General features: G+C 44.6%; 1 protein-coding gene across 3 annotated transcripts; it reads right to left on the bottom strand.

Annotated features, from left to right (window-relative positions):
- Nucleotides 1-193: 193 nt before the first annotated feature.
- On the bottom strand, nucleotides 194-24,536 carry rnf17 (ring finger protein 17). Of its 3 annotated transcripts, none has more exons than XM_060040201.1 (38): nucleotides 24,410-24,536; nucleotides 24,031-24,143; nucleotides 23,707-23,804; nucleotides 21,843-22,179; nucleotides 19,426-19,527; nucleotides 18,911-19,014; nucleotides 18,147-18,315; nucleotides 17,876-17,952; nucleotides 17,715-17,789; nucleotides 17,103-17,515; nucleotides 16,311-16,406; nucleotides 15,856-16,029; nucleotides 15,486-15,654; nucleotides 14,986-15,127; nucleotides 14,551-14,738; nucleotides 13,917-14,043; nucleotides 13,600-13,765; nucleotides 12,213-12,328; nucleotides 10,880-10,997; nucleotides 10,646-10,763; nucleotides 10,045-10,275; nucleotides 9,623-9,770; nucleotides 9,406-9,518; nucleotides 9,135-9,222; nucleotides 8,778-8,896; nucleotides 8,489-8,669; nucleotides 7,984-8,095; nucleotides 4,787-4,950; nucleotides 4,428-4,547; nucleotides 4,098-4,178; nucleotides 3,637-3,759; nucleotides 2,976-3,032; nucleotides 1,977-2,087; nucleotides 1,729-1,846; nucleotides 1,343-1,478; nucleotides 1,011-1,197; nucleotides 591-686; nucleotides 194-446 (listed from the first exon to the last, which is right to left on the bottom strand). In XM_060040201.1, the coding sequence occupies exons 1-38, from the start codon at nucleotides 24,471-24,473 to the stop codon at nucleotides 348-350; spliced, it is 5,250 nt and encodes a 1,749-aa protein (XP_059896184.1). In that variant the 5' UTR covers nucleotides 24,474-24,536; the 3' UTR covers nucleotides 194-347. The 3 variants fall into 3 exon arrangements, with proteins under 3 accessions (XP_059896184.1, XP_059896185.1, XP_059896186.1); XM_060040202.1 differs by having other exon boundaries at nucleotides 14,551-14,735; XM_060040203.1 differs by having other exon boundaries at nucleotides 17,460-17,515.
- Between the last annotated feature and the right edge of the window lie 188 nt (nucleotides 24,537-24,724).

Genomic DNA, 24,724 nt, shown 5'->3' with positions numbered 1-24,724 from the left:
GTAAATAGAAAAAACTTTTTTTTGCTTCCTCTTTGACCAATTTTGGCTGAACAAAAGTATAAAAATGTTTCCATCCTGGTAAATTAAATCTGAACATTTTAAACTAAATGCATCAAACAACTGCTTTTAGAAAAACACCAAATCAATTGAACACCGTTATCACGGCAACAAACAGATTCGACCAAAACCATGGTAAATTAAATCTGAGCACTTTAATATAAAAGGCATCAAACAATAACTGCTTTTTCGAAAAAAATGAACATTTTTAAAACGGCAACATAAAAAAAAACAAACAGAATTCAACATCAGCAGAACCAGCGGCAGAAAGATTGAATAATGGCCCCCATTCAGTCTATGATCTTACAGAAGCTGGGGGCCATAACCAGGGTTCTGGGGGTAGCAGCGGGAGGACCAGGGGTGACCAGGGAGGGAGGACCAGGGGTGACCAGGGAGGGAGGACCAGGGGTGACCAGGGAGGGAGGACCAGGGGTGACCAGGGAGGGAGGACCAGGGGTGACCAGGGAGGGAGGACCAGGGGTGACCAGGGAGGGAGGACCAGGGGTGACCAGGGAGGGAGGACCAGGGGTGACGGCATCTGCGTCAGCCAGCCCGCTGGCCACTAACGGCAGGTGCACCAGCTCCCCCCTCTCGTTATACAGGAGGAGCGTTGGCTCTGGCTCCAGAGTCTGGAAAACAGTCAATTATAACTCAATTAAGTCAACACACCAGACATTCATTTAGTGCAATACTCATCGATTTTCTGTTTTATCAAACATAATTATATGCAAAAGGGAGTGAGTGAATGTAAGGAGCAGGTAGGGGTCAGGTATCTGGGTCAAGGATGCCTACATGTATGATGTGGACACTAGGGATTGAACCCATTGCCTTAAAGACCCATGCTTGTTTCCTTTAAAAAAAACAAAAACAACACTGACCAACATGCATCCATGTTACAACCACGAGTAACACCTATTAACATTCCGTATTAAGATGAAGCTATGGATGCTCACCAGAACCGTGGCGGTGAGCTTGCCATGCAGAGGCTTCAGCAACTGATCCAGAGCCTCTATGCTCCACTGGGGTGCGTAGGGCAGAGCGGGAATGTCAGGGCGGACCTTGGGTGGCCTAAACCCTGCAGCCTTGACCTTCACAGCCCTGGCGGGGAACCTCAGGAGCTCTTCCGGCATTGCCCTCAGCCTGAGAGACACACGATACACAGTGTATACGTACAGGAATAGTGAGGCCTCTGTTTACGGATAAACAGGTGTAATCTTAAAAAAAAAAGATACATGAAAAAAGTTGTAGAGACTTCTGGGACTAACACTTGGTGGTTGTGCCTTACTTGTTGGTGGGCAGGATGTCGTCTGAACCGTAGTCGACGTGTTGTACCATGATCCTGACCGGGTCCAGGCTGGAGAACTCCATCAGCCTGGCCCGGTAGTACATCCCGTCTCCATACTCAGCCAGACAAGCCCCTCCTGTTCGCATACAACCATAGCGGTGACTACCGTTTCTTGTTCTTATAACATATCGTTGCATAATTTGGCCAAATAAACGTGATTAAAATGGAATTGAGTGGGACAAAGCGAGAGAGGCCGAAGACCAAAGTATCCTATTAACATTGACACAAGAACATCTTGCATTCAGACCGAAGTGTGAGTGTTTGTTTGCTAAATGTTTCTCCATGAAGTAGGGAGAGGGTGAGGACGGCGGGAAAGAATGGTTCACCCAGAGGGAAGGAGGACAGGCGAGGCAGCTGGGCCACATCGGCGGTGACCCTGGACAGCATCTCGTCCAGGCCGTTCCCATCCGAATTCCTGCCGCTCTCCATCACCCATATGAACACCTGCACGCGCACACACACACACACACACACACACACACCATTGAGTGTCACCAGGGCACAGACAGAGTCGTATGGCATCCCTTTATTCAACCTTTTCCTCGTGGTAGGCTAGTCGGCTGTTTGTACGAACCTCGTTCGGGGTGCAGATGTGTTTGACCGTAACCCTAAATTGAGAACCCTCTGGTGGCAGGGAGGAGTAGGTGAAGGGCCCCAGCGGGGGCTTCTCAGGGATGCAGAGTCCCTGAAGAAGACAACAGTCACATTCGGTCAGTAGCACCAGGGCTTTAAGACAACAGTCACATTCAGTCAGTAGCACCAGGGCTTTAAGACAACAGTCACATTCAGTCAGTAGCACCAGGGCTTTAAGACAACAGTCACATTCAGTCAGTAGCACCAGGGCTTTAAGACAACAGTCACATTCAGTCAGTAGCACCAGGGCTTTAAGACAACAGTCACATTCAGTCAGTAGCACCAGGGCTTTAGAACAACTGTCACATTCAGTCAGTAGCACCAGGGCTTTAAGACAACAGTCACATTCAGTCAGTAGCACCAGGGCTTTAGAACAACAGTCACATTCGGTCAGTAGCACCAGGGCTTTAAGACAACAGTCACATTCAGTCAGTAGCACCAGGGCTTTAGAACAACAGTCACATTCGGTCAGTAGCACCAGGGCTTTCAAGATAACAATTTCACTAAGTCGATAGCATTAGGGGTTTCAAGACAACCGTTATTCCGTTTTCAGCACAGGGTTTTTCAAGATAAATTCAGTTGTTAGCACAGGGGATTCAAAACAGGTTACATTCAGTTGTTAGAACAGGGGTTTTCAAAATAAGCTTGCTCAGTACAGGGGATCTCAATCTGTGGGTCACAACCAATAAGTGGGTCACAGTAGGGGGCCAGATGGGAGTCTTTTAATGCCTTTGCTGTTTCCTGTGCATACGATGGCTAGGGGGTTGGATACGGTTGCTTATTGCAACGGTTTGCTAGGTGATTTCCCTTGGTTGCCTGGTGATTGCACGTGGTTGGTGGGTGATTGTATGTGGTTGCTAGGCGATCAAAGGAGGTGGCTGGATGAATGCTTTTGGTAGCTAGGCTACTGCATGTGGTTGCTCTGGGGACTGTGTCACACCTGCAGGGAGAGTTCCCAATGATCCAGGTTGGGCAGGCATGGTGTTGCGGTTGGGACCTGCAGGAAAATATGAGCTTCAGTTTTACTGCCCTAGGGATCTGGGTTAACTGTCCTCAGTGTTCAGAGTTTAATATGGATACATGGTGTAGATGAGTGTTGATACCTGGGTGTAAATTAGTGTTGATACATGGTGTAGTTTAGCGTTGATACTTGGTGTAGTCGAGTGTTGATACTTGGTGTAGTCGAGTGTTGATACTTGGTGTAGTCGAGTGTTGATACTTGGTGTAGTCGAGTGTTGATACTTGGTGTAGTTGAGTGTTGATACTTGGTGTAGTCGAGTGTTGATACTTGGTGTAGTCGAGTGTTGATACTTGGTGTAGTCGAGTGTTGATACTTGGTGTAGTCGAGTGTTGATACTTGGTGTAGTCGAGTGTTGATACTTGGTGTAGTCGAGTGTTGATACTTGGTGTAGTCGAGTGTTGATACTTGGTGTAGTTGAGTGTTGATACTTGCTGTGGTTCCGTGTTGATACTTGCTGCGGTTCCGTGTTGATACGGAGCTAATCAAACACACAGCATACCCTTGCTACATGTATCTAGTGTGTGGCGAGTGAGTACGAGTGGCGAGTACTGTGGGTAGGTGGTGACCAGGGAGACATAACCTGCTGGCTGAGGAGCTTCATGTCCATGTTGGCATGGTGATGGTGACAGAGGATCTTGCTCAGCGGCAGTCCGTCCAGAAAGATATCTACCGTCAGGACTCTGCGAGGGTCTCCTGGCACCTCCTATAACCAGGAGGGGCATACTTTTCTTCTTTGTGGCATAGGAACTTTCAGTGTACAAATCTGGTTCCCCATAAAGTGCAAGGCTTTGTAGCCATAACGCACCGTATACTAGGTGATGCACACGTTACCATCTTTGTAACTTATTTCAAATAATGGGTCACAGAGGGACATTGAACACACAATGGGTCAAATAGGAGTCCAATACACATGAAGCTGATAAGATTTCTGCCTCATAATTAGTGCCTGCATTTCCCCTATACTTAAATAGTGTATTATTCCATGTTCACTATATAGGGCACAGAGGGTATCTAAAAGCTGTACATGATCTTTGACCTTACCAAGACCTGCACGTCCACGGTTCGATTGATCAGTAGCTCTTTGAGGAGACCCACCGCATCCTTCTCCCATGCCCTCCCCACCTTTTGTGGGGGGATTGGGGTGGGGGGGGGAAGAGAGAGACAGAATTTAGCCTCTCGATGACAGCAAACTTATAAAAAGTAGTGCAGTGTGTATTGTATTGACTCATAAGAGAAAGTGATGCCATCACGGTGAAACAGAAAATGAAAACCCCAACAGACAAGATAACCCATCTTTCCTTCTAAAAAGGTCTTCAGATGGCGTCTGTTTAGAGGTCTTAACCAGGACCTCATCCGTCTGTGTTGACTTACTGGGATGACGGCGTTGAGTTGGCAGGGCATGCACAGCTGAGGAACCTCCTCACAGAGCAGCATAGGGTACACGTGCACCACAGGGATGTTCTCCACTAAGCCATAGTCCACGTAGCGCACCTACACACGCAAACACACACACACACACACACACACACCTTTGTATTTGTCATTATACGTGTGCAGTGAGCACCTGTTATGCATGCTTGCCTCAATGTTTTGCGATAATTATTTGTGCGTGCGAGGTTCCGAAAGTGTGCGTGTGTGTGAGTGTCAGAAAGTGTGTGTGCGCATGTATATCTGTGGGGGTACGTTTGCATACATCAGTGGGTTGGCGAGTACACATGTACTCCTCTTACCTTGACCATCTCTCTGAGCACCTCCAGGACCTGCCCTCGGTACCAGAGCATGTCAATGCCCATCAGGGCACAGCCCAGCACAGACTTCCAGGTGTAGGGCTTCTTCTGGGGGACCACCTTCATCCTGCCCTCGATCCTAGTCCTCAGCACCTCCAGCTGGCTCTCTGGTCGGACCACAACCAACCAGTGGATTACAAATAGGGATGCAACGGTAGGAAAATTTAACCTCACGGTTAGGGATCGACCGATATATTGGTCGATATTCGCGGTTTTTACGTGTATCGGTATCGGCCGATACGTGGCTGATTTTCGCCGATTTTTTTTTATTTTATTTTTTTTTACTTGTTCTACCTCACCGGTTTTTACTATTTGTTAAATATTGTTTTTTATATTGAAGTTCAATAAATGTTCCTTTAAAAAAATAAAATAAAATAAAAATCGGCTCAAGAAAATCGGTATCGGCGTATCGTCTAAGGCTGATGAAAAAATATCGGTATCGTATCGGCCCTTAAAAATCGGTATCGGTCGATCCCTACTCACGGTTATTGCGACCAGAATTATCACGGTTTACGCCATTATCGCGGTATTGTTAAATACCCAAAATATGCCCAGACTTCAGTCCTGTTAGAAGGTAGGGATGGGCAACCATTGTCGAATTGTCGGAGTCACGTAGAATATCGAATAATGACTGTGACTATTGTTATCTATTACACAGATCCTCTCAATGCTGTTGAACGCTCCGTTCACTTGCATGGGCCTTCAAAACTTCGGGGGTGAATAATTTTTTGATAATTCACCGTTGCTAAGCATATATGACCGCTTTCAAGGAAAGTTGATTTTTTTTCCCTATCGGAACACTATGCAAGTAGTCCGGTAACTTATCAACCCCAGGGTTTACAAGTTAAGCGACGTCAACGTCTTTGGCGGACTATTTCTCTGCTGATCAACACTGCGAATGCTGGTTACAAATAAATTGTACTAAGACACACCGTGTGAAGTTATTCTTTTGACGCGCCTAGTTCACCGTCATGCAGGCTTTGTTCAGTAAAATGAATTAGCGATCTGTTTTCGGCACATCTAGGCCTATCTGCTGAAGCCCACGTTGAAATATTTTTGATGTTGATGGCGCAGTTGGTGAAATAAACAGATTGATTTCACACGAATCATAAAAGCCTCTCCCTGTGTCATTGTGTGTGCGTGTATCCGAGGTGCGTGGGGGGTTCTTGATTGACCCGATTATCGAATGTTATTAGAATACTTCTCAGTGAATATTGAATAGAATTGCTGGCAGAAATGCACATCCCTATTAGAAGGCTGATAGTGTCTTGAGCGCTGTCGTCTCCTCCTTCCGCCATGATTAAAACTTCAAGTAACTTAAAACATTATGTTGTAGGCTACACAGTGCGCCTGCGCAGCAACTTCAGGAGACTTGGATGAAGCGCTGGGAAGGACTTAAGCACACGGTTTCCACACTGCGGGCGCGGTTATCCACCGAGATAATAATTCTATTTAAATTGAAAACGGTAATTGTTATTGACAACATTTTTATCATGGTTTACCGTAACACCGGTAATCGTTACAGCCCTAATCATAAATATGGAGGTAGATGAGGTGATACCTGCGTGCAGTGTCTGGAGTAGGGCCCGACCGATATTGATTTTTGAGTGCCGATGCCGATTATTTTCAGAGAAAAATTACGATTACGATTTAATCGGCCGATTAAAAAAAACAAAAAAAAACTAACATATAAAACGTAGTTTTTGATACCTTAAATATACTTTAAACACTTTTGACGAATATGTGAATTGAATGCAGAACCTTTGAGTGTTTTAGAATACATTTACAGTCAAAAATGAGTGTAATGTAAAATGTAAAATAAATAACTAACTCCCAATGTGCTGCGCTCGTGAGCAGTGACTAACACGTGCGTGCTGAGCAGTATGGTCTCACCGTTAGAGTCTACAGTATAACAAATTAACATGGCCTGGGACCTAAAGAAAAACAGGCTCAACATGCTCAAACAACGCGTCTTGTGTACATTGGTGAGGTGAGCGCGCAGCTGCCTGAGCGAGCGTGCTTTCATGTTGTACGGTAAAATTCAATCTCCTCTTTTTTACTCCAGCTAAAGTTGTTAGTTAGCAAGGCGAGTAGGAGCGCAATAAAAACTAGAACTGCAAGCAGTTATGCAGGGGTCCAAGAAGTGTGCATTTCGCCGGCACAACGCGACAAGAAATGTGCATTTCGCCGGCACAACGCGAAGCATGTGTTGAAAACGCTACCCTGAACCTGTGGATACAAAGGATTTGACTGTGGTAGGAGTAGCGAGAAGTCAGTGTAGCGTTTTCGCGGCAAAATTTTGTAGAAGATATAAGATTTTCTCGTTTATTGCACCCCCTAATGGCGAAATTTTCCGATTTTTTTATCGAACGACATTAAGGTTAGCACCAACATGTGTGTACAATTTGGACTCGATCCGATGTCAGATTTTTATTTTTTGGGATTTTGGATTTTCCACGTCTAATTTAGCTAATATACCAATATTCCAAACGCTACCGTTTCGTCGTCGAAGGTCGGATCAAAAAAGTGTTCGAATTTTATTTTTTGTGTGCGTCTGACGATGTCGTGTGCAAAGTTTGGTGTTGATTGGTCAAGAAATGTGGGAGGAGTAGGGAAAAAACAGTTTTGCGTTTTTCGCGAAAAATATTCATAGACGCAAATGGGCGTGGCCTAGGCCAAAAGATGCAGAAGACTCCAGTGCATCTGTGTGTACAAGTCTTAGGACTCTGGGAGGTTCGGTGTGGGAGTTATAGCCCCAAACGCGTATTCCTTGGTATAGCGCCACCTAGGGACCGGCGTGTCTGGATTTTGTCGTCTGAGTAGCGGTGCCGATTCTGGATCTAGTCATGCAATTGGCGCGTGTGCACCATTTACGGTTTGGGCTGTGGTTCCACTTTCAGGGGGAGGTAGTATAAAAACAATCCTTACAAAAACAATAGGGATCCAACCTGTTGGCTTGGACCCCTAAAAATAAAATAATTATCGGTTGTAATCGGCGTCTTTTTGGCCGATGCCGATTGTTTTCAAAAAGGCTATAATCGGCCGATTAAATCGGCAGGCCGATAAATCGGTCGGGCCCTAGTCTGGAGGTAGATGAGGTCATACCTGCGTCTTGTGTCTGGGGGTAGATGAGGTCATACCTGCGTGAAGTGTCTGGAGGTAGATGAGGCAGTCCTCCCCGACAGCAGAGACTCTCATCCTGGCGTGACCCGGTCCTGGCAGGTCTGGAGCCTTGTACAGCTCGGTCCTCACCTGACACACACACAGATCCAGACACACACACCACACCTGACTTCAGTAATATTATCAACATCCCTTAGGAATAATATATTTTAGCCTGAAACCGTTCCTATCTCTTTAGGTCACATTCTATTTCTCTCTGAAGATCGGTATGGCCTCCAGGCCTTTTCCGAAGATGTTAAAACATTCCAGTTCAAGATGAACAAGGAATGCCTGTCGAATTACAAAAAGAATGGCAAAGGCCCAAGGATTATACTAGAGTAGAACGTTCAGAAACTGCATAAAAAGGTTCAAGATAATAAAAGACTTATTAGTGAATAATTCTTCTTATTTTGCCTGAATGAAGTGAGCTTAGGAGTCCCTTGGTTCTTTAATCTGATTGGCTGGAGTGATCGTCAGCCTCACCTTCTCAGCGGACTGATAGGTGCGGGGAGCCGGCTTCAGGTCGGAGTCTGCATGGGATGAGAAGCGAAGGGCGAGGCTTGGAAGTTCAATAGATGTTGGCTGCGGAGCAGTTGTGGGGCACTTGTTTTGTGTGTCGCCCCCTCCCTGATTTTCAGCTGCTGCCTGGGCCTTTGAAGCCTCACTGGAAAGAGAGAGTAGAGATGCATGTCAACACACACCCACACCCTGACATCTTTTTGCGTGCGTTTTATCCACCGATTCAATCACTCTCCCACACACACACACACACCTGGGTTTCCTCTCCTTGAGCGCAACACCCTGGCTTGCCAGAAGGTGAGCAAGGTTCCCTTTTTTTCCGACTTTGAGGGACGACAGAACGACAGACAACGGCCTCTCCTCCGTCACCTCCTAGGAGAGGAGGAGGAAGGGATTGAACACAGCTGAAGGTCGATAAACATACTAAAAGTACAGTGTAGACACACAGAGGCAAAGGGGTGGAGGCTGATCAAGGGCAGAGAGATAGACGGAAAGAGAGACGATTTGACCAGCTCACGTTAGGGCTCAATGGAAAACCCCTGCTCTAGTTAGAGATGCTGTATCTCATTCTGTCTAACTAGAGTAGTTGGAGGGAGGGGTGTGGCCGTACTTTGATGGTCATCATTAACAGGGCTTTGTCCAGGTGGCAGGAAAACAAGTTGCATGCTGTGGCCGTCCAGTTAGGACCCCCTGCTGGCCTGGGAGACATACACACATGGGGATATACGAGTGAGTTACTGCACATTAACTCTCCTTCCTCCAACATTTTTCAACCACCTCGATACTAGGACATCCCCAAAGGCTTGGGCGTGTTTGTAGCTTAAGGTCTACAGCCATATACCTCAGGTAATGTCTATAGTGCGTGTGTGCGTGCGTTCAACCTTATGTCGGCCAGTTTACACTCCAGGGCCAGGGAGCCCTGCAGGGCGGGCTTCAGTGGTCGCAGGCTGCTCACAGGCAGCTTCACCCTGCTGCCAAAGTCACAGCGCTGCACCTACACACCACCAGGGGGGGACAAAACCCCTTAAGGATTAGTAGTATTATTTAAACGAGGTGTATTGATAGGAAGCTAGTGTATTAAAAGGATGTAGGAGAGACCTCAGCGATGTTATCGGAGGAGACGTCGGTGAGGATCTGAGCGCGCTCCCACACTCCATTGACGAGTGCAGCGCAGAACATGTTCTCCTTCCACACCATGTCGATGAAATCAGAGGCCTCTGCGAACTGCTGGACACGCTCAGACAGCCTGAACACACACACACACACACACACACACACACACACACACACACACACACACACACACACACACACACACACACACACACACACACACACACACACACACACACACACACACACACACCAGATTGAACATTAACTAAATGTGTGGAGACAAACCACCACCAAAATGTGTGTGTTGGTAGCCTTGCTCCGATAGGACAGCTCACACTGCATGCGCTCCACCGGAGCTACTGACACTTTCATAAGGTTGTGTGCCGAGGTGTTTCTGTACTGACCGTTCGAACAACGCCTCGTTCTGGGCCAGCTGGACGTAGAAGCTGCCGGGCGAGGTGAAGTGGGTGACCGTCACCTCGATGTTCGTCAGGACGGTGGGCAGCTGTAGCTGGGGGCAGGGTTCTGAGTCCTGACTGACAGGAGGCTGGGGGCGTGGCTCTAGGGACACCTGCTCTTCGTCGATTGGCGGGTTCCACATGGCGGTCTCGCTGTTGATCTGGGGGCTCGGATATCTGGAGTGGATAGAGGATGGGAGAGAGCGGAAGAGAGGGCGGATGGGGACTATAAGGACATACATGGTAAGAGACTGGCAGAAAGGAAGTAGATGAATTAGGGACGAGTTTAATTGGCTAACTCGTGTCCTTATGCCCAAACATCGTGAACACTGAATGTCCCCTAATCGGCATAAGGGACCTGTATGTGCCGACCATTTCTATTGGATTAAGCCGTCAACAATGAAAAGGTATAAGCATCATGGGATACAGTTAACACGTGTGCATCAGTTGTTCACTTTTACGGGGAATTATGGTTGAAAAGTAGTACACTATACCGGGTTCCACATCTATCGGAGTATCTCCGATAGAAAGTAGATGAACGACTCACCCGTCCCTGAAGCAGGCCAGGTGTTCAGAGACCAGCAGCGCCGCCACGTCCACCTCAGGGCCCCCGATACCCCCCTCCAGCAGTCGGACCTCCAGCTGCTGCTTGGACAGCATCTCACCTGCAGGGACGACACACCGTGCACTGTTCAGGGTGGTCCCCGGGTCTGATTAGGCTTCGGTGGTAGCAAATAATCCTAAATACAATGCGTGTCATCTGTGTGTGAGAGAGCGTTACCTATGGCCAGGATGGTGACCGGCTTGTTGAGGACAAGGGAGGAGAGCCTGTCGGAACATGCCTGGCTCCAGGTGACCCCATCAGCAGGAATCACATCAGCCAGACTACACTGGATTGCCTACACACACACACACACACACACACACACACACACACACACACACACACACACACACGTAATGAATGGATGATTGTTTCATGTGTACTCTTCGTGTGTGCATCGTTGAAGGAGGGAGGAGGCTGTATCCCATGGTTACGGCTGTGGCCATACTTTGGCCTGTGAGTGTGCTACCGAGCGATGTTGCAGGATCAATAGCGCCATACACCATGGCGTTACACTACGTGTCCGAGAGGCTTCATCCCCTTGGATGCAGCCAACAACATTAAGCGCTCCTCATACAGGGCTCCACACACACCCTGGCGGTACCATACCCACAGAAAGGCACATCCCCAACAGAACCCCAGATCTGAGCAGAGGACAATGTTCACAAACAGGTTGGCAGACACTGGTGAAAGCATCGCATCTTACACACACTGCTAAAGAAGTCCAAAACAAAATAATCACGATTTTTGGTTCACTGACACTTTATCCAGTTATAATGACCATGAAATGTTTGAATTGAATGGTTCCTAACAAATAACAATTATATTTAATTGAAGTAAATATTGAAAGGTAAGTAATATAAAAATTAGAGCCGTCAGTTAAACGCGTTATTAACGGCGTTAACGCAAACCAATTTTAACGGCGTTAAAAAAATTATCGCGCGATTAACGCAAATATTTTATTTACAAAAAACAAAAAAAATATATATATTTTTTTTTTCTTTGGCTCAAAACAAAGAAGCAGTAGCCTGACTGCTATGTTCAAATGACATTTGTTCAAAGCAGTCTATTAATTGCACTATAGGCTCTTTTTTTGTATCGTCCTGTTTTGATCAGTATATGCAAATGTTGTTATCAATAGAAAATCATTTGCACAAGACAAGCCGATGCACTTCACCATGTTGATAAGATAATTAAAATGAGAAGAATTATGGGACAAAAAATCAAGGGATATTTAGCATAGAAAAATAATTTGTGATTAATCGCGATTAATCGTGAGTTAACTATGACATTAATGCGATTAATCACGATTAAATATTTTAATCGCTTGACAGCTCTAATAAAAATAGAATAAAATACGAATAGTGCAACTGCTTGAAATATACACAAGGGATAAAGGGGCATAAAGTGACAAAAGGGGGTAAAGTGACAGGATGGGGTGCATGACTGAATGAATGAATAAATGAATGATGACTGAATTAACAGGGATGTAGTGGGTGGACTGACAGACCATAGCAGGGAGGGAGAAGAACTCATCCTTGATCTTCCTCAGGTCGCTGACGGAGACAATCCCTTCATTACCAATGTCGACATACTGAACCTCCACACTCCTATCACCCAGCATGCCTACAGACACACACACACACACACACACACACACACACACAAACAAACATAAATATAAACACATCACAATCAACACAAAAACATAGAAATCCCGAACACACATAAAAACATACATCATGAACAAAACAGTAGACATGTACATCAACATCTTTCTGTGTTTCTACTAGGGGTGTGACGATACACTCAGCTCACGAGACGAGACGAGATTTTAAGAAAACTACAATGACATATTATATGACTGGACCAACAGACTTTTATTTAACCAAGTCGCGCATGCATTTTGAAATGTTTTATTATAACTCTTTACATGCATGAAATTGAAACTAAAACTTATAAAAGTTAAATTAAAATAAATTAAATAATTCTCTTTTTTTCAATAGCAAACAATATTATGTGCAAAACCAAATCAAAGTACCGGTACCCAAAATGTACTTTGATTAAAGGTATTTGTTTTCGCGGTTATTCAGCCTCTTCTTCTCCTCCGGAAAAACACGACCGCATTGCATTTTGGTATACGGGAGTAACATGTAGGCTACATCGTATGTACACTCAAATTTTGGGTATTTTAAGATTAGATTAGATTAGATTAGATTAGGCTTTATTGATCCTTTTGGGATGACTCCCTCAAGGAAATTGATTGTCCAGTAGCTTACAGAAAGAAACACAACACAATATTAAATTATATACAATATAAGATAAAACAATACACTCTTAGATAACTATATAAAAAAAAAAAAAAAAAAAAAAAAAATTATATATATATATATATATATATATATATATATATATATATATATATATATATATATATATATATATATATATATATATATATAGAAAGTTGCACTAAATGCACTAAATTAACCACTGAGAATTCGAACACCACTAGAAAATGGCGAGCACCCTAAATAGTACACTATATCCGTGATAGGGAACGATTTCGAACACAGCTTATGGCTGCTTTCGATGCTTCCCCTGCTTCCCCTCCTTCTCCTCCTCTTCTTTTCCTTCTCCTTCTTTAGGTTCTGGCAGACTAAATGTAGCAAAGGCGCATTACTGCCCCCACAGGCGACAAATAGAAGTTTGGATAAATCACAAATCTCTCGAGACCGATTTTTAATGCGACGGGTAATATCGTCGAGTTTAATCTCGCGAGATCTCGTGGCACGAGATCTCGTCACACCCCTAGTTTCTACTGAGTGGGGCCACTTACATGCCAGGGACGGGCTTTTATTTTGAAATGCGTGTGACATAGGTGGAGAGTCGCTGACCTGTGATGCGGGCCCTGTACCAGAGGTTGTCGCGGAAACGGGCAACGCAGGGCTGCATCAAAGTGGGGCAGTAGAGCTGCAGGCCCCAGTCACTCCCTTCCAACGACAAGGAGCCGTAGCACGTCTGCAGCTTAGAGCTGAGGAGCTGGAACTCCATGTTGCCCACCTGTGGGGGAGGGGGAAGGAAGGAAAGAAAGAAACAGATATGATTAAGAAAGGAGAGAAGGGAGTAAGATGACAGGGAGACATAGGGCAAGAGAGAGGCAGAGTGAAGGGTGTGTGTTTGTGTGTGTGTGTGTGTGTGTGTGCGGGCGTACCAGCTGTATGTAGAAGTCTTGGGGTGTGTTGATATGTGTGACCAAGGCGCTGTGGTCTGATGGGATCCCGGGGTGGATGGGGGGGTAGAACAGAAGGGTGCTGCGGTTGGTCGACGTAGAGTAGAAACTGATGGAGAGAGATGTATAGACAGACAGATTTAGAAAAGAGGACAGAGAACTAGGGATCGACCGATATATCGGTCGGCCGATATTATCGGCCGATATTCGCGTTTTTTACGTGTATTATTATTTTTTTTTTTACTTGTTCTACCTCACCTGTTTTTACTATTTGTTAAATATAGTTTTTTATATTGAAGTTCAATAAATGTTCCTTTTTTTTAATTGAGACTTGTAACATTTGTTATCAGTGTAATTTTTATGATTGAGGGAGCAAAAAAAAAATAAAAAAAAATAAATAAAAAAAAAATCGGCTCTAAATATCGGTATCGGCGTATCGGCTAAGGCTGATGAAAAAATATCGGTATCGTATCGGCCCTAAAAAATCCGTATCGGTCGATCCCTACAGTTAACCATTTAAAAATGTTGAGGCCTGCATCAGACTACATGTGTCTGCGTGTAGACATATTTCTAAAACACACTTTATAAATATATGCATATGTGTATATCCACCCACCTGGCCACTTTCATAAACACCAGGAAGTCTCGGACGGACACAGGACAGGGGCTGGCGGAGTCCATGGTGGGCTTCCGGAGGTCCACCAGCAGGTAGTCTCCGTCCCTTGAGAACAGCTGCAGTTGCACCACCGCAGAGCCCACCGCCTGAAGCAATGCCTCTCGGGCGTCATTAGCCCAACCGCTCTGCTACGTGCACAGGCAAACACAATCACACGTTACCCGCACCTTGCCGGTAAACAACGGAAAAGTCGAGGTCTGCTTTAGTCAGCGCAGCTTGAGCATGAGGTAAGTTTGAGAAAACGTAGCTTTATCCTGTGGTCTGTTTGAGTTAGTGTAGCTTAAAAGTGAGGTCTTTCCACGTTAGCGTAGCTTAAGGCATGTTTGTTAGAGTTGGTGCAGTTTCATCAAGTCATAAGCATGAGGTGCACGTTACCAGATCAGCAGGCACCAGGTCTTTGAAGGAACACCTGATGGCAAGGGGAGTCCAGCCACTCAGCTCCATCTTCATGTCGTCATCCATCTTCCTTAGGTGCTCCTTCACCACAGACATCTTGCCCATTCCCTCCCCTAGCTCACTGTGGAGGAACAAGGACAGACGGATGACAAACGGAACAAGACTAACCTATGAATGCTTTTGTTGCAACAATATCACACTAAAAGTATATGAGGTGGTTTATTAAAAACAGAACTGGGGGAGCTGTAATGTTGCTAAAGAGAGGGGAATATAATGAGGCGAGGCAATGTGCAGCCTCTCGGGCTGTGCTATACAGATTAGTATAGAGATGCCATTTATGTATGCTAGAACTTAACTAAGGCATCTTACAATACCATGAGTGTAAACATAATTGCCGTGGGTAGCCCCATTAAATATCGGAACCTGTAACCATAGCATTGCCTGCGCGAGTGTGTGTCAGTGTGCTTGCGTGTACACACATGTTCAGGTTGACGGTACTTGTAACGCCGTGGTCCAGTAAGAACAGGCTTGCGCTGGTCAGCAGGTGGGGGGGGCACGAAGTGACATCATCCATTCCTATCTTGGAGAGACGGACGACCGTCCCTCGACACCAACGATGGACTTTATCATTGACCAGCACCTGGGAGCCTGGAGAGCATGCAAGCACACCATCATTATTTTTTGTAGAAAATATCATTCTCCACCTATAAAAGAAAACACTGCGAACACTCACATAGGCATGCCAGGTCTGTAAGCTGCAATAGGGCATTGTAAAAACGTATGAGTAGAAGAACATTTGGAGCATGAAGCGTCCTTTGGATATAAAGTCTATCCAATACACAAACATACCCGTCTCCAGCGTGTCTCCGGAGCTGAAGAAGCTGGAGAGTCTGGAGATCAGCTGGTTGATCTTCTGAGACAACATGGCCGCCTCTCTCAGCTCCGCCACATAGCGCACGTAGAAGTGGTTCGGATTCAACACATAGATCAACTCCACCCACGGATATACGGAGGCATTGGAGACTGGGGGAAGAGGAAGAAAGAGAAAGTGGGATAGAGGTAGAGAGAGGGAGAGAGGAAGAGGGGGGAGACGGACAGAATCATTGCCCCTCTTAAATACATTCTTTTTGACTAGATGTAACATTGCTTTAATGCAATGTGAGGAACTTAAACCCATATGCCGGAACATACGTTTAGTTTATAATGTTATGAAATTATCTTTTTTTTGCCAACTATTAAAAAGTAAATACTCTGCATTCAGTTTTCCTTCCATATGGTCATGTATATCCGTGCTACGCCCCTACCAGGCCCTTGTTTGAGCGGCGCAATTGCCAATCGAGTCTTCTTCTTCTGGGTCCTCCGCTTGTTATTGGCCAGTTCAGGGCCGGTGGGCGGCGAAGCTGTGGCACAAAGGAAAAAGGTCAGTCAAGAGAAGGTTTTACATAGAGATGCGTTGTATTCAGTCATGTCACGGCCAACTGTCCCAAATACCAACAATTGTATAGATGACTGTAATTATAAACAGTCAAATATTGCCAAATTGTAAATAAATGTCTTGTCACTTTAATATCACTGCGAATAAACGCATAATTTACTAATTAAAAACAAACAAAATGACAGCTTGGAGGATCTAGTTTCGGTGCTTTATCTAGATATAGGCCGGTATATTATCTCTTCTTATCAACTCTGCTTATCGATCCGGTACTTCAACGGTACTCTTATCGGTTCTTTTTGAATTAAAGATATGGGGTATGCATGCAGCAAAGCTGCAAAAAGGTCTCAAGCATTATTTTAACTGAAAGCCAATTTAATGGAGAAAAGTTATTGATTACTTGAAATGTATTTTGTGCAGAAATGTAATATGTAAATTGAAAAAATAATAAGTAATGAATCCGCCAGCCTTACATGGAAGCAACAGGTGAAAAAAGGAAAGAAGCAATAAGGCATAGAAAAAGATAAGGAAATTCATTGCACACAAACAGTTCCTAGGGTTACAGATCATTTGATTGTTCTCAGCCCCACATCGTGTTGGATAAAACAAATCTGCTAAACGATGTGATGCAAGTGTAAATAGGGGCAGCAGGAAACCCACACACCCTCACAGCGCTGCTCTTCCTCCTCCTCGTCCTCCTCTTCGATGAAGGCCTCTATGACGACGTCGGGGGTGAGGGGCCGGGGAGCAGCAGGAGGTTCGACTGTGGTCAGAGCTCTCACCTTGGGCTTGAGGCAGGTGGTCGGCTCTGACCTGCTGCCACTCACCGCATCGCTCGCCTGGTCCTCTCGGTCGCTCCTTACCATCACCGGAGGAGGTGCAGCGTGCTGCTCCTTCTCTCTGTGAGGTGAACCCGCCATCTCTTTCTTTGGAGAAACCCTTTCATTTTTTTCCCCCTCCACCTCCTTTACTGCAGGGGGTGTCCACCGCAGCGCCTCAGCCTTTGGGAGAGTCGACCTACCACTCGTTGGCAGGGGTCCGGTAGCTAGCTGCTCCAGCAGGCTGGTTTCGGTTAATCTTTAAAAAAGAGATTTTATTACTATACTGGAAGAATACCATCATACTGCAACACTTTTCTTTAATATATAGCCAGATTAGATGATAAGGGTTAGCAAATGTGTATGTGTGCGTGCGTGTGTGTGTGTGTGTGTGTGGGTATGTGTGTGTGCATGAGCGTGTGCATGTGTGTGTATGTGTGCGTGTGTGTTTCTCTCACGGTTTGGGGGATCCAGTTCTGAGTATGAGAGACACGTTGAGACAGTCAGACAGACTGTCAGTCTGGAGCACACAGCTGTTAACACATGCTAAATACAGTTAGGAACACGCAATTTATACACTACACACAGTTAGGAACACAGTCAGTATCACATGATCTACCTGACTCCGGATCCCAAGGTGACGCAGCTCAGATCATAACTCTCCCTGATCACAGGTGCCTGCAGGGTTTCCAATACCTGGAACACACACACACACTTTATGTTATTCCTAGAAGGTTCCTATCTACTCATCAAGTAGTAGAAGTATCCTAATAAGGACAGGATTCCAGAAAGGCCAAAGCCTCCTCAATATAGAGATAACCAGAGTGGCTTCTATCCCATAGTGATCAGGACAGAGGTTCTGAGCCTCGTTGAGTTCTGATGCTCCTTACCATGTGTAGGTCACAGTAGAGCTCGAGGGAAGGGTGGAGCCGGACCTGGCGAGCCTTCCTCACGGCAATTTCCACTGCCTCAATCCTCTTCTGAACCCGTTCCAACTGCACCTCAGTGCTGGGGAAGTGAACCTCCATCGCCTTCAACTCCCTCAGCAGCACCTCCTGCCTGTTGGGCCCCGGAAATACACACGCGGTAAAAAATTTGGTCTTATTGAAGCATTTTTACTAGCTAACATTTTTCTATTCATGGGGGTTTCAATACGGTGGACGACAATATTGGCAAAATGATTTTCGATTATTTCACAGCAACATAAAAGTATTATTGCTTAGCCTTTTGCAAGGTCAAATATGATGCTAACCATTTTCTTCACTCACATAACATGACTAAATGAAACGTAGTGGTGACATGCATTGCCTTTGTGAAGAAGCAAATAAAGATGGGGAAAAAGCAGAGCAGGCACGTCACAGACAAGTTATTGACGATCGATCACTCGTACCAATCCCTGGTTAATACAGCGCTTGGAATATAAATACAACTTTATCAAACGCAATACTCATCCTGCGATTGATTCTTATATTTATATTTGAGGATGAAATCAAGCCAAGCAAAATGATGTTTTTCTGTCCGGCAGAAAGAGACATGACAGCTGGATGAGAATCTTCGTTCTGACAACCTTCTGGTTCCAAAGATACTTTCTGTACTTTTTTTTTCTGTACCTCATGAAGGAAGTGGTTGGTAGTGTCTCTCAGATGGTTTATACCTCTCTAAGAGGAGCTGGTTAGCTTGGAACACAGATTCATTGACCTCCGTGCGCATCCTCTCCTCCTCTCTCTTGGCCTGGATGGACTGTCCTAACAACAGTATCTGGACAGAGAACAAACAAATGACCCTACCGTCAGAACATGGTCATTGCAGCATTAAGACATATGTTGTGATAACATGATTCGTGGTTGTTTGATTTTGTCGATTTTGAAGTGTGAAGTGCTGTTCGGAAGGTGATTTTATTAGCCGTGTATCAGTTGTTACATTTGCTTTAAGTCGATTGGCAGATGTTTTAATTTAAAGGAAGTTGCTATAAAAGTTTACGTTTTAGGCGTTAGGCGTTTTAGGTTGATAGTCAATTATTTATCTGACCATGTTCTCAAATGTTAATGCAAACCGATATTACATTAAGTGCTTTCTAGATTCCAGAACAATTCCACAACAGCTGAACAAAGTTTGCTATAGTGCACCAGATAATCACAAATCATTTAAGGTGGAACATGGTGATATAACCTGTTGAATCTGCTCCAGGTGGGCCAAGTTCTCTGCAGCTTTGGCCAAAGCTTCATCCACCGGCTTCTCTACCCTGTTCCCATCTGCAGGAGGTTCAACGCACTGCACAGACGAGAAAACAAACACTCACAGATTTTGTTTGGTTCAATACATTGGTAACGTTTCCGTGAAACACGTGTTCTGATCAATGCGTATTGATCCGTACCGAGGAACTGAGTTCTGTGACTGTTACATCCCCACTATTGTGTTAGTCTTAGCTCATTGGATCTGGATTTCAATCAAATCCACCGATGTCCATCACATCTGCGAACTTCCGAAATGGACTTTGAATCTTAAGTGTTTGTAACTGTTGCTAGCAGATACCTAGCTTGGTCCTACCAGACTCTTGTACTGCATTTCATTTGTACTGAGAGTCTGGACCTACTCAATGGACAAACGTTAACTCCCTTGAAGGCGGGTTTCTGTTGAGGTTTAAAACTATTGGATATGCTAGGGCTGGGAGATTAATCGAATTTTGATCGCGATTTCGATTTTAGCGTCAAACGATCACAAAATCAACATAATCAAGTTTTTCGATCAAAAAATATATCGCACCGGAGTATAAGCCGCAGCAGCTAAATTGAATGATGTGTACATATATAAGCCGCACTGGACTATAAGCCGCAGGTGTTTTAATGTTTAATTACCATTAGGGCTGGCCCGAATGCCATTTTTCAGGCTTCGAATACTCGTTGGTTTTTCTGAGCGAATATTCAAATACTCAGAAACAATCAGAAACAACATTAATAATCCCTATATACTCCCTGGAACCGATTTTGACAGTATCTGCATATTTTGTTGAAGATTTAATAGCTTTTGAACGTTAATTAGTAGGCCTAAGTAGGTTGAAGTTCCTTAGTTTTTCCCCGTGAAAGCAAACAGCTGTTGTTCCGTTCCAAATCAGCTGTCCTCTGCCATCTCAGCCCTTACGGGAGCTTTCCAATTCATCCATGCATCTTTTCAGGGAATTTGTAAAATAAATCCATAATAAATACCGAATATTGATTGTCTTACGTATCCATATTATATCCATTATATTGACCGGGTATTCCCAAGACGCTCACGCTCTGCAGCAAGCCAGTCACAGTTGATTGGCGCGGCGCTGTACAGCGAACGTAAACTAACAACTAAGCTAAGGGAAAAAGGGCGCGGCTGTAGTCCGAAAATTACGATATATAATATATATATATATATATATATATTAGTGGTGGGCCGTTATCGGCGTTAACGGCTGCGTTAACGGGAAACTTTTATCGCGCGATAAAAAAAATATCGCCGTTAATCTATTTTCAAACACTTCCTTGTTCGGAACCATCACGTGACACCAATCAGAAGCTAGAATTTAGACTGAGGTAAATGTGAGGGAATCAGAGAGGCAGATTCAACAGAATATACTGACTGTTAAATATGTAAACATGTAAATATGTAATAATTGTGTAACATAAATATGTAAATGATTAACTGACAAAAAATTGTAGTACATTTCTAGCAAATTAACTCCAATATAAATTATATTAATTTATTCTACAACTTTCAAATATTTAACTTCTAAACCTTACATTACTATGGATTATTACACGGCTCTTCTCAATGCTGTAGACACTTTATGCTCCGTTCACTTGCATGGGCACTTCACAACTTCCGGCGTTGAATTATATTTGATAAATCACCATTGCCCAGTATAATTGACCACTGTCAAGGTAAACAAACAGATTTTTTGCCGTTTGCCATTTCAATCTAGATTAATTTTGGAATTAATCTAGATTAAAAAATTAATCTATGCCCACCACTAATATATATATATTATTTTTTTTTCTTTTATAGAAAGGGCAGAACAGCTAGATACATATCTTTATATTATTTTAGATTGGAACATTTTCTTTTTGACCATTTTGTGAATTTTCTAAGGCAAAATTTCAAAGTTCTCAGTTCCAAAGTTTTTTTGGCAGACATGCTGAAAAAATACAACATGCTTTCAAAGTCAAAAATAATCGTTTCAATAATTATGATTTCAATATTGACCAAAATAATCGTGATTATGATTTTTCCCATAATTTAGCAGCCCTAGGATCTGCCCAGTGCCACTCTGGATCTGCCAACGTTTGGCCGGGAATCGCGTTGCGGGCAGGCTGCAAACAAACCAATCACCGTGCGTGAAGATGCCCGTCAATGAGGGCTGACTTTAACGTCATTGTTCTCAGCCACTCCCTCTGTTCGCTGATTGGACACAGAAAATTTAGACGGAGAACACCCACCAACATACCGCAGACAAAGACCTAGTACTGAAGGGAAATTCAAATCGAGCGGAAGTACTTAGGCGGGCGGAGCCAGGCTAGCAGATGATATGACAACCAATGCTCATCAGACCATCGGATTACCTGATCTGGATGCGCCACATGGCCTTGCTCCTTTAAGGCTTCGCCATCTCTCACATCGTCCATGTCTTTGCCTTTGCCATGTGGTTTGCACTTCTTTGTTGCGTCGGCCTTTGCCTTGCCAGAGTCCTGTCCGTCGTAGCTTGTTGGAGTAGCACTGCCGGTTGGTACGGTGTCAGTCGCTTTGCCAGTGTCAGCTTGCATGACATTATTTGTCGAGACAGTGTCTTCTGCAGTTTTGCCGTCGTCTGTTGAGACGTTTGGTCTCTGTGTGGGATGTTGGGAAATCCAGCAATGCCTTGCTGCTCTGTTGCTTCCACTGCCCAAGACCGTCCTTTCACTAAGAAACATTCACATCAACACACATGTATCATAAGCAGCCTCTTCCCTGAATTAATGTTATTTTTACTTTCTGAGCGTATTTCCCCGACTCATATTATGCATCTGCATTAGGGATGTTCACTTTTAGCAACATAGCCATCCGTAAGGCTGCATCCGAGTACTCATACTTGACTGCTATATAGTAGGCATTTTGTAGTACGTCACAAATACAGCGCGTCCGAATGCTCAGTACGCATTTTGTAGTAGGCAAAAAGTTTCAGAATGCGTACTACTGCCACAGTATACAGTAGGTCACTACGCTATCCAACAATTCAGCCGGCACCACCAGCAGCGGCGGCTTCAGCTACGGTAAATTATTGCAGGGGACTTTAATTTTGCTGGCATCTGTTGTACAGCGCACAGAGGGGAAATACGTTATCTCCAAACATCCGGTGGCGTTTCGGTGGTGTTCGGAAGCGTTCTACGCATAGCTGTAGAACGTACTACATTAACGGTTAAGTAGTAGACACTGAACAGAAATAGTATATACTTAGTATTCGGATGCTCCCTAAATTATAGGGTCTTAATAACCAACCAATCATAACCCTCTATGTGCCTGCTGTCAGATCAATCCCTTCTATCCAATAACACTTTTCACATTATCCTGTTCTACATTCCAAATTATTCCCTCTGCAGACTTAAAGATTGGGCCACTAAGTGCTAGAGGACGTGGCTTTTCTGTCTGACGCGTGTCACACATGTGTCGGATAGAAAAATTCCTGCAAACTTAACATCTTAAATTTTAGAGCCTCGGCTTCCCTGTTTTATAAGAAACATATTAAAACGGCAACAGTAAAGTAGTTTGTAGTAGTTTTCTTGTGGCTATGAATCATTAGGCAATCTGTATGTGTATCCATCCATCGATGCCCCTCATGCGTCCCCTAGTGGGGTTCCAGTCTAACGCCTCGTGCCCACTACCTCCGTCCGTTGACTGATCCCCATTGACTTTAAATGGGGACGGACGCGCAATGCATTGTGGATCCGTCCGTTCCGTTGGAACCATCGGCTCCGTCAAAAAGTTGAAAAATTTTAAACTTTTTCGGCAGCGACGGATCCGTCATCCAATCAGATCGCGTATGCAAATTTAAGCACTGTGACGCAAATCGGGCTCTGACGATACTGAAAAGCGGGTCATCTTGCATCGCAACAAGCAGGAAGAAGCGGGAAGAACCCGGCGAAGCGATTTGATTGGCTGACGGATGCCTCTGCAAAGACTACTCCCCCATCCGTCAGCCACGCCTTCCCACGTCCGTTGACTGACGGTGCAGTGGGCATGTAGGGTAAAGGTTGGGAAACCTCGTGCCCACTGCCTCCGTCCGTTGACTGATCCCCATTGACTTTGAATGGGGACGGACGTGCAATGCATTGTGGATCCGTGCGCTGAAGGCTCCGTCAAAAAGATGAAAAATGTTCAACTTTTTTCGGCAGCGACGGATCCGTCATCCAATGCATTTTGAGTGGAGTAGGTGAAGCACCTGTCCCTCACCTCTTTATCTGTTTCATCCGGACTGTGTAGACGAGGCCGATGATCCGACTTTCTACCTCCAGGCCATAGACACCACCCTCTGGAAGGCTAGACTCCACCTAGAACCATACCCATTGCAATAAAAGTAATTTTTTGACACCTTTATTACATTGCAACCTCTATTTCACAACAATCACGTAACTTTCCTAAATCATTGGCGTCCCCTTATTTTTCTAATGTAATATTTAAATTGGAAAAAAATAATTCCTTAACTAGCTGGACATGTCATATAGGTTTTTTGGATGCACTAAATTGAGATGTGAGACTTCAGCGTGTATTAAGTACCGCGCAGTCCGGGCAGAGGACGGCCTTGTCGTCCTCCAGGGACAGCAGACAGTCGCTGCAGAACACGTGCCCGCACAGCAACATGTGGGGAAGGTTCCCCTGGTTATCCAACTCTGGAAAACGTGAATAAAACTAGTCCGTGAAGTAAAAACCAGAACATTCATTCGACTGCATATACGGCAGAAAACAACGTAAACAATTGTGTCAAAGACTTCAAGTAGCAAGTTTCCAAATGACAAAGTTAGCATTAAGTTAGCACGCTAGCTAGCTGTCAAGTTAAACCTCAAATAATAATTAGTAACAGAACATTATAAATTGTATGAGGGTTTATTTTCTGTCGTGTGCATTTTATCCATGGACCAATTAAAGAAGATTTTACCAGGTAGCGTGTAAGCATCCCCGCATAATTTGCAAACCAACGAGCTGGAGATATTTTGATCCATCGCCAACCTCCAGTAGAGTCGAAAGAACGGTTGAGTCCAGTGAGCAGCATCTTGGCACCGACTGACACCGCGTCACGTGTTAGCGGGGCGCCCGGGTCCGATTAACAAGTGCACCTCACGTTTTTTTTATTTTTTATATTAAATACATAACCTACCTGCTCAACCGATTTCATTAGTACGCTTGGTTGGTGCCATTTGTACGAGATTAATACTTTTTGTTATGATAATTGACTTAATATTCAATGCTCCTC

Source organism: Gadus macrocephalus, chromosome 20, assembly GCF_031168955.1.
Source record: "Gadus macrocephalus chromosome 20, ASM3116895v1".
Classification (NCBI taxonomy): domain Eukaryota; kingdom Metazoa; phylum Chordata; class Actinopteri; order Gadiformes; family Gadidae; genus Gadus; species Gadus macrocephalus.
Note: the sequence above shows the minus strand (reverse complement) of the source record. Positions and strands in the feature narration are given on the sequence as shown.